The 17,819-nt window shown below is 39.2% G+C and overlaps 1 protein-coding gene across 32 annotated transcripts in view; it reads right to left on the bottom strand.

Moving 5' to 3' along the window:
- NRXN1 (neurexin 1) overlaps window positions 1-17,819 on the bottom strand; it is a 1,287,750-nt gene that overhangs the window by 695,469 nt on the left and 574,462 nt on the right. For 23 of the 32 annotated variants that reach the window (XM_042451209.1, XM_042451219.1, XM_042451228.1 and 20 more), the window contains 2 exons: window positions 7,044-7,247; window positions 3,099-3,125 (listed from right to left, as the gene is read on the bottom strand). In XM_042451209.1, the coding sequence (XP_042307143.1) occupies window positions 3,099-3,125; window positions 7,044-7,247 (231 nt within the window). The remainder of the gene's footprint in view (window positions 1-3,098; window positions 3,126-7,043; window positions 7,248-17,819) is intronic. The other 9 variants (XM_042451256.1, XM_042451404.1, XM_042451367.1 and 6 more) reach the window with 1 other exon arrangement.

The raw sequence follows: 17,819 nt of genomic DNA, 5'->3' as shown, positions 1-17,819 counted from the left end.
TGAATGGTTTGATTTATACTGCTGGCAGGTTGCTTGAACAAGAAAGGGTCATAACTATTTACAGCTCATACATGAAAATGTATACATTGGTGGTACTTCTTGCTTTGTCTTCAGAATAGTTCCTTGCTTGTAGGAAGGGATTTGAAACCTCTTATGGGAAATGTAAGACATTTTCTCTGCAATTAGTTGCAAAGAAAGCAGCATCTGCAATTAGCAGCAGAGAACAAATGCACTCTTCAACAATGGTCAAAGTTGCTTATTGCATTTGTGACATATTCCACATTTCTATTGTTCCTAAGATAACTGTTATATGTCCATAGAAGTGCTTTTGCAGTTGCAAGAAAAGTTCTATAAAAACCATTGAAATTAGCCCCTGAATTTAAAATTTCATCCTCACCTCCAGTTACCTATTTCCTTCTTTATTTTCCATTTTAGGGGTGGCATATTAAAAGAGTAATAGTTTTTTGGGCTATGTGGCCATGTTCTAGAAGAGTTCATTCCTGATGTTTTGCCAGCATCTGTGGCTGGCGAAATGCCAGGAATAAACTCTTCTAGAACATGGCCACATAGCAAAAAAAAAAACCCATTAAAAACTATGGATGCTGGCCGTGAAAGCCTTCTACTTCACATTAAAAGAGTGATAGCTCTCTGTTTACTCACAAAGAAAAACTGGATGAAATACATACAAACATTTGTAATTCCCAGAAGCAAAAAACAAAAACAAAAAACCCAAATAAAAATAAATCAGAGTAATTTTTAGAATGGTGTTTTTGACAGTAACCCATTCCATTGCACCAAACACAATGGTTGACACTGAACTGCAAGTCAAATGGAATAGTAGTTATAGCTGGCGCATAACCTTCCCTCCTCCAAGTTAACCACTTCAATTCCCTTTATCTTCAGCAGGAAAATTAAATTAACATTTATTTTTGCCAAAAGAGATAGGAATTAGAAGTGCTTAGCTTTCATTCAGTCATGTCCCCCTTCATTTGGTTTAATAGTGATGTATGTCAACTGATTTTGTCCAGTAACATTGGTGACCACTTAACATCCCTCCCACCAAAAGGAAAACTAGAAGCTATTGTACTTACTATAGAAAGTTTGGGAGATCCAGAGACTCAAAATAAAATCACAGTCCACAATCCTCTTTCAGAACATAGCATCTTAATTCAAATAATATCAGAAAGGTTAAACATTTATCACCAGTTCACAAGTTAAGCTAATGCAATAACAGTTTTAAAAAACTCTGAAAGCTTTTACATGATTAGTGCAGAAGAAAACACCACAAAAAGTTACCTGAATATCCTCTTTCATTACTGAACAACATGTATCTGGCAAAATGCATTTGGAACTAGCACTAAACTTTTTGTTTGAGAGGATTACAAAAATGAAAGAATAATGCAAACCTGCCAGAGTTTTAAGGTCTTTAGTGGAGGGCTTTCTCTCTGTCCTGCCACCATCACAACCCATCTGAGAAAGACAAGGGACAGGGCCTCCTCAGTGGTTGCTCCCACCTCTCTGCTTCCCCTTCACTGGCAGGCAAAGACTTTTTTGTTCACGCAAGCTTTTATGAGTAACTGCTTGCAGGGAGACTTTTTACAGGGTGTGTGTGCTCTACTTTGTTATGCTTTCCAATAATTTTATATTTTTTTTAAAAGAAAAAAAAATGGTTTCAATGTGATGATTTTTATTTGTGCTTTAATTTTTATTGCCAGGTATTTAGCTCATCTAGGCTGCAATGGCACTGTTGAAATATTCCAGTTTGACACCACTTTAACTGCAAGGGCTCAATGGCATGGGATTCCTCTTGGCACTCCTTTGAAGGGAAGCACCAAAGAGGTGCCACCACTGCCATTTCCCCACCCAAGCATTTAAAAAGGCCAGAAGCAGCATTATGGGGATTGAGGGGTGTTGAGGGGTTTGGTGCTTCCTTTGGGTGCTCCCAGAATGAACTAAACTCTTACCTTTTGCCACTTTACTCAGAGAAAGGTAAGAGTACAATGTACACTATAATACTTACATTGACCCATGAATAAGCCGACCCAGCTTTTTGGGGGTCAATTTTTGGAGAAAAATTTCTAGACTTATACATGAGTATATACAGTACAGCAGGCATGATAATAATTTGGAGTTTCTATGAAGCTGTAAAGCAATTATCTCCATCCCTATTTAGAGTTTGTCTTATTGTTTATTTCTAATCTGCCTTACTCCATTTAATTAACAAGAGCACTTAGAGAAACAGCACTTCTGCAAACATCAGTGACAAGATAAATCTGATAAACCTGTGTGTTGCATTTGTATTTGCAAAAGGTCAAGTAGTGGCACCACTAACTATGGTGTCACCCGGTGTGGGAAGGGTGTGGGTTCACTCCTCAGCTCCTTTGGCTCAGGACTTTCTTCCCTGGGAGTAAACTCTGGAATGGAGCAACCAGCCCTTCTGCATCAAAAATGGGAGGACAGGCCAAATAAGTGTCACCTCCCCTCTGGGTGTCAACTGTTGCGGTTTGCACCCCTGCACCTCCACCCCCCACACTGGGGTCGTGTATTTTCTTTTTAAAAATACTTCCTGTCCAGTGGTAGAGGGAGAAAGGTGTGATCCCGCCTCAATCCAATTGGGAGAGGTGGGAAGATATAAATAAACTCAATTATTATTATTATTATTATTATTATTATTATTATTATTATTTGCTGAAAGCCGTGTATAGTACGTCCGCGTATGATGCAGGCACACTGTATTTATATTATGGCTTGCCCTAGTATATTCAAGGCTGCTTTAAGAAATTTCTACAAAATGCCTTAGGAATTCACTGATACTTTTTTCAACCCTTATTGAAATTATTCCGCTTCCTTAGAAATTATGCTGTTTTCCTTGGAAATTCTTAAATTTCTATTTTAGACTGAGGGGAAAAAAATCAAGGCAACTCTCAAATATGTGAAGCTTTTTGCGATGGTTTCTTTTTGCACCCATGTAATTTGCTCTTTTCAAAGGTAAGTCATTTAACTATGCAAAAGTGATATGCACCACATTTTAATTTAAAGTTTGTAACAACTGCATAATGCAGGAACAATAAGTTTAAAAATTTTGAATAGGCACTTACTGGAATTACAGTTAATCCTGATACAGTCTAGATGGGGAAGAATAGATGAGAAATGAAAATTTATCCTTCAAAGTAATAGCTGCAGACATCCAGTAAAGTCACATTCCACCCTTCCGGGGACAGACACATGCAAACATGGCCACTGTGTGTTCAGGTTCTTTCCATATTGCCATAGAACGCAGATACAGGGTGAGAAGACTTTATAAATAGAAGTGATAGAATAGGGGTAAAAAAAAATATGGCCAATTTCAAACAAAGCTACATGGTGACAAATCTAAGTGGGGGATAAAAAGGCTTGGCGGAACTGTCCCAGATGCTGGATTTAAGCTGGCTGCAACATCCTCCCCCATATATGAAAGAACAGTTCAATCTTTTCCATTTTTAATACCAAAAAAGTGCTCCGTCACAATGGGGAATAGGGCAAACCAAGCCTAAAATCACATGTTCTGGATCACAGTTAATACTTCAAAGGAAGAAACAATTTGAAAAGCTGAAAACATTATATGAAATTTTAACATTAGTAGATTGCCTCTTAGTCATAAGAATACCTTTGACTCTGTTTAAATCAATCAGTAAACAGTCAGAACATGATTCTACCATCTCATCTAGAAATACTTATTTATAGCAAACCAAATCTTGCCTTTTGCCTCTTGTAAAAGGAACTACTTCTTTTATCTCTCTTTTTTTTTGGGGGGGGGGCAGATCCATGGAGAATAAGCCTTCTTAAAACAAGAGGCAGTATTTTGCTGCTTTGCTTGTAAGACAATGTTTTATTTGCACTACATTTTTGGAAGAGTGGACCAAAATATTGTTCTCTGGTGATCAGAATGGTTTAAAATTATTATTCTTTTGTAATACCCTTGGGGAGACAGATATATAAATATAGATGTGTTTTTTTTCTTAAAGAAAATGACCTAGATTTTGTTTCCATGTAGCTGAGTTTGTCATGTGTCGTCAACCGCATCAGAAAAGTGGTTGCAAACAGCCAGGGAACATTACCTACATGCCTCTTTCTACAGAAAGCTTGCTTGGAAGAGCCCTCTCCTGGGTCCTACCTTGCTTCCATTTTGCCAACTGAAACTTGTTTTAGCTCCCAATTTACACTAGAGGGCTCTGTGTGAAGCTAAAGAGGCTAAAGAAGAGTTTTCCTGTTTGATATGTATAAATTCCCTTCTGCAAAATCTAATTAACATCATCAAAATTCAATGACCTAGCTTTCCTCAAAAATGGGTTTTGAATACATCAGTCTGCCCCCACTACCTTTTGCAATCTGAAAGTAAAATCACCTCGGAGCTAGTTTTTAAAAATGCTGTACAAAAGGTCTAGAAAATAATCTCACAAAAGGAAGTCATTCCAGCAAACCTGCATTACATTCCTGAATGAACAGAGCAGCAATTGATCATTTCTAAATGGTATAAAAACCTAGGAAAGCATGATTTCATTTCTGTAGAAGAGCTTATGCAGTTTGTGTTCACAGGGCTGTTTGCTGAGGGCCGCAGACTTTGGGCATTGAAGGGTTGTGTTAGTTGTGACACACACACACACACACATGTACACACACAATAGCACCATGGCTTGTGTTTCTTGAAGAGAAAGAGAATGAAGAGAGGTGAAAGACGGGTATATATTGTCAGACTGCTATATAGAGAAGACCAAAAAGAAGCCAAAATTATTGTTACCTAATTTTTTTAAGACAGTAGTTTGCACATATTGTCTCCATACTAATGTCTTGGGTGAAAATTACACAGGACATTGCAACTGGATAGAAAAGTTAGTTTTAATGGAACTTTTTTTGATGATACATTTGCAGGAGGAAGTTCACAAGGGAGAAAAAACATAGTTTACTTGTGCAATGTACTAATGGAAGCTGTAGAATTTTAGATTTAAAAAATCAAAACAGCTCCACTTCCATGAAAAGAAAAGCATTGCAATGATGACATTTGTCTCTTCCATAGCAATGTAAACAATACTAGCCAATTTTCCTGTCATTGATAAGAACAGATGTCTCAACACTTGACATTCCATTAAAAATAACAACAATCAATTGATGTGATGGGGGGGGGATTTTGTGACTTTTCTGAAAATGCACTCACACAAAAACTAATGAAACCCACCTCACTTTAGTATATGTGCTGAAAAAATACACTCTTCTGCCCTAGAAATATTTTTTGCAATGTTTTAGACCAAAAATGGTCATAGGACGTCCACATATGTGAAAAAGTATTGGAAAATGTCCAAAAAAGTATCATAACCTTATTCAGAGAGATGAACGCTAGGGCAATTCTTCATTCTTGCTTGTGAGAAAGAAATAAGCAAGTACTGTATGTATATCTATTCTTCTGGGTGACTGATGTTTTGGCCATCTCTTAACATATCACCAGAGCATATTCTCTAAAATCTTGACCGTATGCTACATGAGAGTTTTGCCCTAAGTCCAAATGCTAATTCCATCTAGAGTAAACCCATCAACTGTAGATAGATAAGGCAAGACTTGTGTAAACCATTTGTGTGAATCCTATTGATTTAATGGATTTGTGGTATCCCACAATTATTTAACATTTTTATAAATATCTTGGATGATGTAATAGGGGGCATACGTATTGAATTTGGAGATAAGAGCAAGTTTACAAGGGTAGCCCATATGCCAGAGGACAGCATCAGAATTCAAAATGACCCTAGAAGATTAGAGAGCAGGGCCAAAACTATCAAAATGAATTTCAGCATGGAGAAATGCAAGGTAAAACACTTAGTGAGAAAAAACAAAAACAAAACACAGATATAGGATGGGTGGCACTTGACTTGAAAAAAGCACATGTGACAGGGATCTTGGAGTTTTAGTAGACCACTGGCTGAATATGAGGCAACAGTGTAATGCAGCAGCTAAAAAAATCAATGTGATTCTAGGTTGCATCAATAGGAGTATAGTGTTTAGCTTGAGGAAAGTAATAGTATCACTCTATTCTGCTTTGGTCAAACCTCACCTAGAATACCGAGTCCAGTTCTGGGCATCACAGTTCAAAAAGGAGAACAACTAAAAATGGTAAAAGGTCTGGAAAACATGCTCTATTAGGAGTAGCTTAGGGAGCCCAGTATACTTAGACTGGAGAAGAGGAGCTGAAGAGGTGGCATGATTGCCATGTTTAAATATTTGAAAGGATATCATATTCAGGATGGAGCAAGCTTGTGTCCTGCTATCCCAGAGACAAGAACACAGAGCAATAGATTTAAACTACAGGAAAGGAGATTCCACCTAAAATTTAGGAAGAACTTCCTGACAGTAACAGCTGTTCGGCAGTTGAATATGAGAGTGGTGGGGTCTCCTTCTTTGGATATTTTTAAACAGACACTAGATGGCTATCGGTCAGGAGTACTTTGATTATGTCTTCCTGCCTGGCAGGGGGTTTGACTGGGCGACCCTTGTGGTCTCTCTCAACTCTATGATTCTGTGACGATCTATTCTAGTTGGAAATATCAATTAGATTTAGCAATTGGATATGTACACACAATGCAAATATATCAGCAGAGCTTTCCCAGCAGTAAAAAAAATTGTAGGGCATCTGTTGTCTGTTATGCTGAAGGATCTAACCAACCAGAATCTATGTCTAAATGCTGTTTGCTGGGTATGAATTATGAAAATCCAGGTTGAAAATCCAGGTTCCCCACTAATGCCACTGACATCTGGTCTTCTCTATTTAGAACAGACTGTAGTTCAAAATTAATTGTAGTGGGTTATGGTGGGGTGTGCAAAGATAAACATGAAATTAAAATAAATACATCACTATGCATATTACATGTACATATATATATGCACTCAAGTTGCACATATATATATATATCAGTTTCTTTTCAGTGGCAAACAGGCTGTTGAATAGATGTTTGCAGGCAAAGACAAGAAAGGATGTTTGAGATGTTAATTTTAGGGTGGGAGCTGGGGAGGACTGTTACCTAGGTTGACTGTTAGCTTAACACGTCCTGCATCCAGCTCTAAACGGAGTGTGTCAGCAGATTCCCTCGATGTTGTGGCCATTAAAATGCCATAAGCTCGCTGAGATCTGAACCGTAAGGACACATCTTCTGCCTCTGTATGCATCACCACAGGGAGCTGTATTTTCATAAACATGCTTCCATCATAGCTTAAAACGGTTGCCTCTGCAAAGGTAGAAGAAAGAAAATGACAAGTAAGGTTCACATTGGATTTTCTTGTGTTAGACAACCCACTGCGATCACCAAGAGCCATATCAGAAATCTGTTACACCCGATCTGTAAAACATGTGATTATGGATGTGAACATTTCTAATTCTTGGTATAGCTGCATTTTCTCCCTAAATCCCACCCACATTTTCTTCCTATTCATATTTCAAACCCAAAAGCAAGATTTTGTCCTTCTCCCTGCATTGAAATTCTTATGCATTTTACACATTTTCCCTAAGGTGCACATTTAATAATATAATTTCCTTGATGTAATCACAATCTGTACTTTTTGTACAGTGACTAAAACATGTTTGTGCATTTCCCCCCATTTTTTAACTATTCATTTTTTTAAAAAATAGGTGCAAGATTTTGTACATCCCTCTTGCCTCCGAAATGAACTAAAAGATTCATTGAGAGGGCATTTTTTCTTGGGATGAGTCTCAGAAGGGGTGGGAAGGTTATTTTCATCAATCCTTTCAAATCCAATGAAATTCTTTCCCATAACATTACATTAAACTTAATGCCCCAAAGTGATGCACTAAAGTAATGCAGCAAAGCCCTCCCAAGTCTTTACAAATTCCTGTTTTTGTTGCCTTTGTTGCTGTTAATTGCTGTGACTTAAGGCAATCTGGTGAATGAGAAACTGCCAGGTCACCCTGTTATTAACAGCCCTGCTAAGGACTTGTAACCTCTGGGCCATGGCTTCCTTGGTTAGGTTAATCCACCCGTAATGTGACCCCCTGTAAGGTGGTTACAATATTTCCCAATTATTCAGGGTTCTCTCACAATCTGCCCAAAATACAATAGCCTCATTACAGTACAATAGCTTAGTCATTTTGGCTTCTAAGGAGAGTTCAGATTTGATTTGACTAAAAAGACAAACTAGACTACAGATTGTGTTACAATAAGTAGGGATACTAAAGAGGCGGGTGAGTTTGGTCTGCCTTTAAAGTAAGATGACTTGATTCACACTTTCCAGACTAATATATGGATTGGAGGACAGTACTCCTGTGGTTTTCACACTTTTGGGAATTTTATAACAAGTTCTCAGCTCAAACAAACATACAAAATTGCACACATAAATGTGTCTTTGAGATTAATTAGCATAAAGCAACGGTCGCCCGCCTCGCTGGGCAGACTGTTTTGCCGCTAGACGCAGCTGGACTACAAGCCCCAGAGTGCTCTGGGGCTCGCCCGGCTCCCTATTGGTGCGCAGGGGTGGAAGGGGCGGCCCTTCCACTCCGCGATGCTCTGGGAGACGGTTTCGTTGGTGTGGGGCTTCCGGTCCTCCAAGGCTGCCCATTGATGGGCTGGGCCTTGGAGGCGGGGCCCCACACAGCACACAGGGAGGGAGGGGCCTAGGCCTATATAAGGCCATGTTGCTGGCCCTTTCCCTCAGTCGGTTGCTTGGCTTCGAGCAGAGCGGAGCCAAGCTGTGGAAGGGAGCAAGTCTTGGTGCTTCTCCCGCCCGCCCACCGCTGTTGTTAAGTGGCTTTTAGTCACAACTTGGCGGCAGCATAGGCCAGGATCTGGACGTTGTGGTACCAGGGCTATGGAGCTCTGGTTTGGGAGTCAATAGGTACCCGGGGGTGAATAGGGCAGGCGTTTGGCCATTGCGGGGGCCAGAATGCAGGAGCGCCTCCCGGTGACTAGGGGCTTTGTGAATTGGTGAATGCAAGACAAGGTTTGCGGTCAAGTTGTGTTCCTTAGCCCCTAGGTCATCCCAAGCACCGGGTGAGTGCCTGGTTTGGATAATCAGATTACATCGGGTGGTTTGATTGCACAGATCTTGACCTTATGCTTTGTGCCAACCCTACCAATTGTTTGCAAATAAAGTTGTGGCCTTACTTCCAACATGTTGTACTGTGGTTATTTGACAGCAACATCTGAGGCAAATGTGTATTTCTGGGGAAATGTATATATAAGTGTATACACTAATCCCTTCCCTTACATTGGGGGTCTGTTCTGAACACCCCTCCCCTGCATAAGGGAAATTCCACCTATACTCGAACCCCATTAAAGCCAATGGGGCTCGTTTTTGCAACAGCATGTGCACCACAGGCACACACCCCATTACTCTTTCCGGGGTGTGGCACCGATTCTTCCAGTGCCACTTTCAGTGTATTCTGGAAGCCGCATAAGGCACGCCTGTGTATGACGCAGGCACACTGTATAAGAGCAAGCATGGTGTAGTGTAGTGTTTTGAGTGTTAGACTAGGACTCTGGAGACCAGGATTTGAATCCCCACTCAGCCACAGAAACCCACTGGGTGACTTTAGTCAAGTCATAGTCTCTCAACCTCGGAGGAAGTCAATGGCAACCCACCTCTGAAAAAATCTTGCCAAACAATCCTGTGATAAATTTGCCTTAGGTTCATCATAAGATGGAAATTACTTTGAATGCATGGAACAACAACAAGTGTGTATTTTATGGTAAAATCTGAATTATCTCTTGATTATGGGGTAGTTTGAGACAATAGGTTGAGACTGGACCCTGAAGGGTTTCTCCTGCTGCTTACTTAATGTGTCCCATAGCTCTGATGTGCCTCAGAAACTCCTTTGATGAGGTGCTTCCAGACTAGAGCAGTAGGCTTTTGGGGGGTGACATTGTCAGAAGTAGTTGTGGTGAGGCTTCTCAGTCAATATATTTCATGTACCTATAGCAACATAATGACTTTAAATCTTCAGTTTCTGAAAACTTATTTGTTGATGTAGCAGCTTTTGTGATTTGTCTGGAAAGACATGGAACATTGATCATATTAAGGAATGTGCACTACAAATGAATCCTTCCTCCCACTTTCAGCTCACTATTCCAAGGAGACTAGAAAGCTAAATAGAATTGGAGAAGAAGTTTCTGCTCCAAACAACTGGAATAAATGTTTAATAATCTGCTGCTCATTAAGCAGAGGCACAGGCTCCCGGGCAAGCAATAATAGTTTTACTATCATTTCTACACTGGGAAGGTAACAAAGTAAAGGAAGGAAATGACTTGATCAAACATCACCGGAGGGCAATCTTCTCTGAGGATCTGAGAAATGGAGGGAATTACCAATATTTTTTTGGGAAGTTTTCAGAAAACTTATCCTGTGGATGATAGAAAATGGAGAAATGAATCACTAATGTTGTTAACTACCATTGAGTCAACTTCAATTTATGGATACCCTGTGGATGAGAGATCTCCAAGACCTCATGTCCTCCACTGATCTGCCTGAACCCTTTAGATTCAGGCCCATGGCTTCCCTGATTGAGTCTAGCCACCTGGCATACATTTTTCCTGTCTCTCTCCTGCTTTTCACCTTTCCTAGCATCATAGGAGATTATCACATGGAAGAGGCAAGCATCCTCCTCCCATCATTAAATCATCATTAAATCATGTTAATTACATGATTGGGGGGAAGATGATCACACCCCGGTGCACTTATCCCGTTCTTGTCCCATCCGTAAACAGTAATAGACCTGTCATTTGATGTTAACAGGAGTTTCCATTAATATCAAATGGTGCATCCATTAATGTGTACAGAACAAGACGGGGTGTGTGTGATAATCTTCCCCCTGATCGCACAATTAACATGATTTAATGACGATTTCATGATGGGAGGAGGACACTTGCCTCCCATGTGATAATCTCCATAGACTTTTCTAGTGAGTCATGTCTTCTCACAATGTGGCCAAAGTATAACAGCCTCAATCTAATCATCCTGGCTTTCAGGGAAAGTTCAGACATGATCTGTGCTAGGAATGATTTATTTGTCATTTTGACTGTCCACAGTATCCTCAGCACTCTTCTCCAGCACCACATCTCAAATGAGATGATTTTCTTCTTATCTGCTTTCTTCACTGTCTAGCTCTCTCATGTACAGATGTACATGGCAATGGGGATTATAATGGCTTAGATCATTCAATGTTTGATTCTAGATATGGAAATTATTTAACTATTTCAATTTCCTCATTGTCTAGATTGAATCTATGTAGATCCTCTGTGGCCATTATTTTTGCTTTCTTTATGTTCAGTATCAAGCCTGCCTTTGTACTTTCGTCTTTGACCTTCCTTTGTAATTGTTCTAAGTCTATGATGCTTTCTGTTAACAGTACAGTGTCATCTACATATCTTAGATTGTTGGTATTTCTTCCTCCTATCTTTACTCTAAAAAGAATCAGTTTTCTTTCTATCAACTTTCTTCACTGTTTTCACATCCACACATGGCTTGGATGATCCTAACTTTAGTGTTCTGTGTTATATATTTACATTGTAGGATATTGCCAAATTCTTTCATAGATTCCCATTCCTAGACTTCTAATATCTTGACTGCAGTCTCTAAGTTGATCAGTGTTTGAGCCATGATATGGATACTCTGACTATCTCATGTTTTTCATCATCTAGGGTGAATTCATAAAGATCTTTGATTATTATTATCATTATTATTTGTTTTCTGATCCATTTTCACAAAGCAAAGACTGTTGTGTCTCCATAAGTTGGAAACTCAAGATACTTATGAGCAACTTGAAGACCACAGCTCCACTGTTTCTTTCTCCTTTGCAAGAACTTTCTAACTGCAGTAGGATATGTAGCCCAAAAATCAGAGAAACACATGAAGTGTATTTTTGACTGGCATACCCTTATTGTTTGAGGTTTACTGGTTTTGATGATGTGTATTCTGACAAAATATGGAAAAGAAATGCTATAGATGGTCAAGTTTAATGATGCATTGTAGTATTTGCTGATTATACACCATAATACCCCAGAGAATCCAAAGACATTCAGGTATATTATCTCAATACTCCTATATATAGGTTAGAACTTCTGCTCTGATTTTGGCATCATCTTTGGCTTTCTTAAACCACTCAATGACTGCATGGATTAGATAGAATGTGAACTGTGGATTTTTAAAAAAAAATCACAATTCAAGTCACACCAGAGCCTAGAGTTTAACCTTTTTGCGCTAAAATTTCCAGAATCTTCCAGCCAGTGGAGAGAAGATTCTGGGAGTTCCAGTCCAAAACAAAACATTTTCCAAGTTTTTGCTCTGTCACTAAGCCAGCTTGCTACAAGAGCTATAGTGTATGAGGGAACATAATTCAGCTGTGGAAGATGTGCTTTGCACAGAGAGTGGCCTAGCTTCAGTCCCTGCTATTTGCAATTAATAAGGTCAGGCAGGTGACAGAATCTTCTCTGCATGAGATCCTGAAAAGCTGCTCCAATTCAGAATAAAGTATACTGGGTTGGTGGAGAAATAGCATTGCCCCTCAAGTAAGTATCTTAACCCCATGAAATATTCAGCCTCTATTTTTTTTTTAGGATTGTAGAGAGTGAGATATTGATAATCATTCACAACCAGGGCCCTTGTCTTTTCTCTTTTTGCATTCTCTTGGCGATGTTGCCTGCCCCTTTTCTTTGGATGCCTAAAGGGTCTTTGTAAATGCTCAAGTGAACTTTTAAGTCATTGCAGTCCTAGAAATTTGAGAACAGATGGAAAATTGCATTGGGGGGCATCATTCATATTTTGAGGGGGGCAAAATAACCTCTACTCATAGCTACACACCTAACCTAATCCACCCTAAGGAAGCTTTCTTTGCAAATTAATCCACACAAAAGTTCACAGGCAGACCTGGCTCTTTTGTCTTTATTTTATAAAATGCAACACACATTTTAAAATATTTCATAATTTGATTAACAAGATAAAGGACAAATAAAAGCTCTCCACTCAACACCTCATCTTTAAAACAGATTTGGGATTTCTGCTATTAACAGAGAGTCGCAGACACAGGAAAGGAAATGCAAACGTTGTTTATGCACATATATAAAACACTGGCAGATGGTTTTTACCGGCTGGTCAAACTGGAAAAATCCAGTGTCCTTGCCTCGCTGCCTGACATATATAATTTCTGTTAATAAATTTCATCTTGTACATTGTTCTTGTTGTTTTGTTGCTGCTGCTGCTGTTGCCCTGTTGAAAACATACACCTGCAAAAGGCACTGCCAAAAGGCAATCACGTACCGCAAGACCCACTAAAAATCAAAGAGAAAAGCCAAATTATGTTGCCATGACATCTGTCCTGCCATCTGCTAGAGCTCCCATAAACAAATAAAACCCATCCACTGATTACCCTGATGTTTATACTTTTGGCATATTCAGCCAAGGGTAGCAGTGGCAAAATAAGCACAGAATACAAGACAGTTAACTCTTTAACCTTCCAATACATTTGGTAGTCCTACTTATAACTTACTTTCCTGTCCCCAGGGTACACCCAGAGCTTGCAAAGTTATATTTAATAGTAATCAGTTACAACTATAGTAACTGTCATTCCAAAATAATTAAGTATTTCTTTCCTTTTTTTTCTCTCATAAAGTAATCAAAATAGTCATTAAAAAACACAAAATCTTCCTATTGCTGGCATGCATATGCCTAAATTTCTGGACTCGTGATTTCTGAAGAATGAGGTCAACAAATATCTATGGACAAATAGTGAGCCGATACTGAAATCAGTGGGTGGGTGACATAAAGTTATTAAAAAAGTATTTGCCTAAGAGATGATCAGTAAAACCAACAGACGGAATAGCAGCCCCATTACAAAACGAGAAACTATCAGTTGAATTTTTCAAAGTATTTGTAGGGGTTTTTTAGCCATCAGAGACCTCAAACAAAGAAGGCTAAATATTTATTTATTTATTTATTTCAAGGAGTTGTATCCCATCTTTCTCCCACAATGGGATTGAATAAATATGTCAGATCTCAGAATTCTATAGCACTGAGCCATGGCATTTAAAATGGTGTTGAACTGCTAAATTGATAAAGCTGCAGCTTAAAAGAACTTCTGCAGTCTCTTTCCACCAGCAGGTGAAGACCTGCCTATTTATCCAGGTTGTTGAGTGTGAACTGTTGGTAGCAGAAGGCCTTTTAACTGTGATACATTGTATTTTTATCATCATCATCATCATTTTATTTCAATAGCTTTAAAAAAACTGTTTTAAATTAATGCTTTTTTAAAAAAATATATGATTGATTGGTTGCTTTTAACATTTCTGTTAACAATTACTTTAACTGTATTTTGTTTGAACGCATAGTGTTGTACTCATCCCTCGGGTCCCATAATGGAAGAAAGTAAAATAAAATAAAGAAAAACAATCATGCCAAATAAAACTTTTTACAAGTGCCTCAAGAATCTTTGCTGTAATAGGTAATGACAGGCTATGACTTCATGGAATATTTAACTGGTTACAGAATCCTGGAATAATTGGCTGTGCAGTCTGATCCATTAAGATTCTTCTGTGTTCTTTTTAAATTGAATGCTATCGCCATTGCCCTTCATCTATTACTTGTTGTTTTGTGCCTCCAAGTTGTTTCTGACTTATGGCAACCCTAAGGCATATCATGAAGTTCAGAGAATCATAGAATCGTAGTTGGAAGAGACCCCGAGGGTCCAGTCCATGCAGGAACTCTCAATCAAAGCACCCCCAACAGATGGCCATCCAGCCTCTGTTTAAAGGTTCTCTGGGTCTGAGAGTGTGCGACTTGCCCAAACCTTTCCTTAATTGCATGAGAAATAACTAATGATCCCCATCTTTTCTTGATTTTGAAATGGCCATTCGAATCAATACAATTTTCTTTTCTTCCCTCTAAACTGGTTTTTTTTTTCCTGAAATGAAGATAACTCCCTCCCTGCTTTTAACTTGCCTATAAATTTCCTTAATTGTTCAGATGGCTTGAATCCCATTTTGGAAGAAAAGCAGGATATAAGTCCTTAAATAAATAAATAAATAAGAAATAATGATCCCTATCTTTTCTTGGTTTTTAAATTGTCATTCAAATCAACACAGTTTTCCTTTCTTCCTTCTGAACTGGCTCTTTCTGAAATCAAGATAACTCCTTCTCCACTTTTAACTTGCCCATAAATCTCCTGAATTATTCAGATGCTTTAAATCCCATTTTGGGAGAAAGGCAGGATATAAATCCTTAAATACATACCTAATAATTACATAAGAAATAACTAATTATTCCCATCCTTTCATGGTTCTTATATTGTCATTCAAATCAACATAGTTTTCCTTTCTGCCCTCTGAACTGGCTTTCTTTTCTGAAAGGAAGATTACCCCCTTCCCTCCCCTTGAAACTGAATGAAAAAAGTTCAACAAAGATGTTCCTACTACTCACAGACTTGAATGGTTTATCAGCAACTGCACATGTGTCATAGCAATAATAACTTTGTATGGCAAGATGGCTGTGCTGTGCTTTTGGAATCCCAAAAGCTGTAATCATATTAATGCATGACCATTAATGCAGCTGTTACTGGAAGGAAGAGAAGAAATGCTTTGAGTGCAGTTTTCCCCCAGATAGGGAAGCCCTAGGGCAGCGTACAATACTCCACAAGCTGAACAAACATACACACACTAAGATTTCTGCAGGACAAACAGCCAGATAACATTGTGAGAGCAAGATATTAGTAGGGGTCCCAGCAGATGACGAACCGTGTTCCAGAAAATTAAATGGGGGAAGAGGAAGCCCAAACCATACTTGATGAGAAAAGACAAGCAACACAAACTAAAAAGAACTGCCATGGCCTGTCAAAAATATTTAGAGACAATCCAGTGAAGCATGATATAAAAGTCAGGTAGAGATCGTCTTTTTTGTTTGTGTGTTTTGTTACATTTGTGCTTTGCAGATTTGCATATATATGTTCCTCTCTCCAGTGGCTGTGATATACCAAAAATAACCCAGGGTTCCTTTTGATTTTGAAAATTGTAGGTATCCCTCCTTCACTCATTCTCTCCCCCCTCTCCGTGTTTTTGCATCCTCTTTAAGGAGGGGGGAAAACCCATCACATATGTAATAGCAGGATTTTGCCACAGGGTGGTACACCATGCATATTTAACTGAAGAGTTTTGTAATTCATCTGACAGTCTAGTTATGCCCCTGACTGCCAGCCACAGTCTACCAGTAACAGAACAATCTGGAGACATCAAAATAACTGGATTTCCGCCAAGGGCTTATATATTCTAAAATAAGAAATAGGAAGTCTCTTTGTAGACTATGGTTTCATCCACAAATGAAAGGCTCGGTCTTCAGCAGTTCTAAAGTGAAAGAAGGTAGTGTGGGAAAGCTTACAGAGGCTGTCCAAAAGACTCCTTTGTTAGTAACTGTTTGGGATGGTTACCAGACATTAGGGGAAGAACAGAAGTGCTTACCAATTCCAATTGAAAGCAAACGTTTCACCTTTTCTTTCAGCTGGCATTGTTGACAGTAAAATGGGAAGGTGATATGATATATTCATGAAATTATTACATTGATATACTTTCCTATTCACTGGGATTGCATACCTAATGGGAAACATTCCCTCTTCTTCTGGTCTTTTCAAAAAGTTTCAGGAGTTGCATACTCAAGAGAAAATGGAACGATAGCAATGGGGTATATAATAATAATAATAATAATAATAATAATAATAATAATAATAATAATTTGTTTTATTTATATACCGCTATTCCAAAGATCATAGCGGTGAACAGCAAGTAAGCTAATTTGCCCCCAACAGTCTGGGTACTCATTTTAGCGACCTCGGAAGGATGCAAGCCTGAGTCGAGCTTGGGCCCTTTTGCTGGTCTTGAACTCGCAACCTTGTGGTTTTGAGTGAATGGCTGCAGTACAGGATATGGATGTTCAAGTGTAGTGGTTTGAGCATTGGACTATGACACTGGAGATCAGTTTCAGTCATGGAAACCCATTGGGTTACCTTGGATGAGTCACACACTCTCATCCCCATAAAACTCCATGATAGGTTTGCATTAGGGTAACCATACGTCAGAAATTACTAGAAGACACACAACACCAACAACATGTGCATGTTCAGATGCATTTTGACCCTTTGAATACACACCATCATGACCAGGCCCAGACATAGATGAAAAGCACTATCTCCATCCCAACTGCCACTGTTCTGTTCTAGAAGGGAGCAAAGAAAAGACCAAAACTGCTGGACTTAATACTCTCCTACCATGCCACCCCCCTTCCCTTCATGTCATGTCTTAATTAGATTGTAAGCCTGAGGGCAGGGGATTGTTTTGTTATTCTTACTTATAAAGTGTCATGTACAGCGATGACTCTATATCGATAAATGATGATAATAACACTCATGTGCTGTGTGTGTATATGTGAACATTTAGTGTAACACTACTGAGTACTGATGACGTGGACAAGCTGCTTGGTAAGGTGAGGAAGACAACTTGCCCTCTTGACCCTTGCCCATCATGGCTGGCCGTCCGGGGGGGGGGGATGCATTGATGAGATTCCTCACGGATATCATCGGTGCATCCTTCAGGGAAGGACATGTTCCATCTTGTTTAAAGGAAGCGGCGGTTAGGCCGTTCCTGAAAAAACCTTCCCTGGACCCCCTGGATATGAGGAATTATAGGCCGGTGTCATTGCTGCCATTTTTGAGCAAGGTGATCAAGAGGGCGGTTGCCCTTCAGCTCCAAGCTGTCTTGGATGAAGCCGATTATCTAGACCCATTTCAAACTGGCTTTAGGACAGGCTTTGGGGTT

Source organism: Sceloporus undulatus, chromosome 1 (assembly GCF_019175285.1).
Source record: "Sceloporus undulatus isolate JIND9_A2432 ecotype Alabama chromosome 1, SceUnd_v1.1, whole genome shotgun sequence".
In the NCBI taxonomy this organism is placed as follows: domain Eukaryota; kingdom Metazoa; phylum Chordata; class Lepidosauria; order Squamata; family Phrynosomatidae; genus Sceloporus; species Sceloporus undulatus.
Note: the sequence above shows the minus strand (reverse complement) of the source record. Positions and strands in the feature narration are given on the sequence as shown.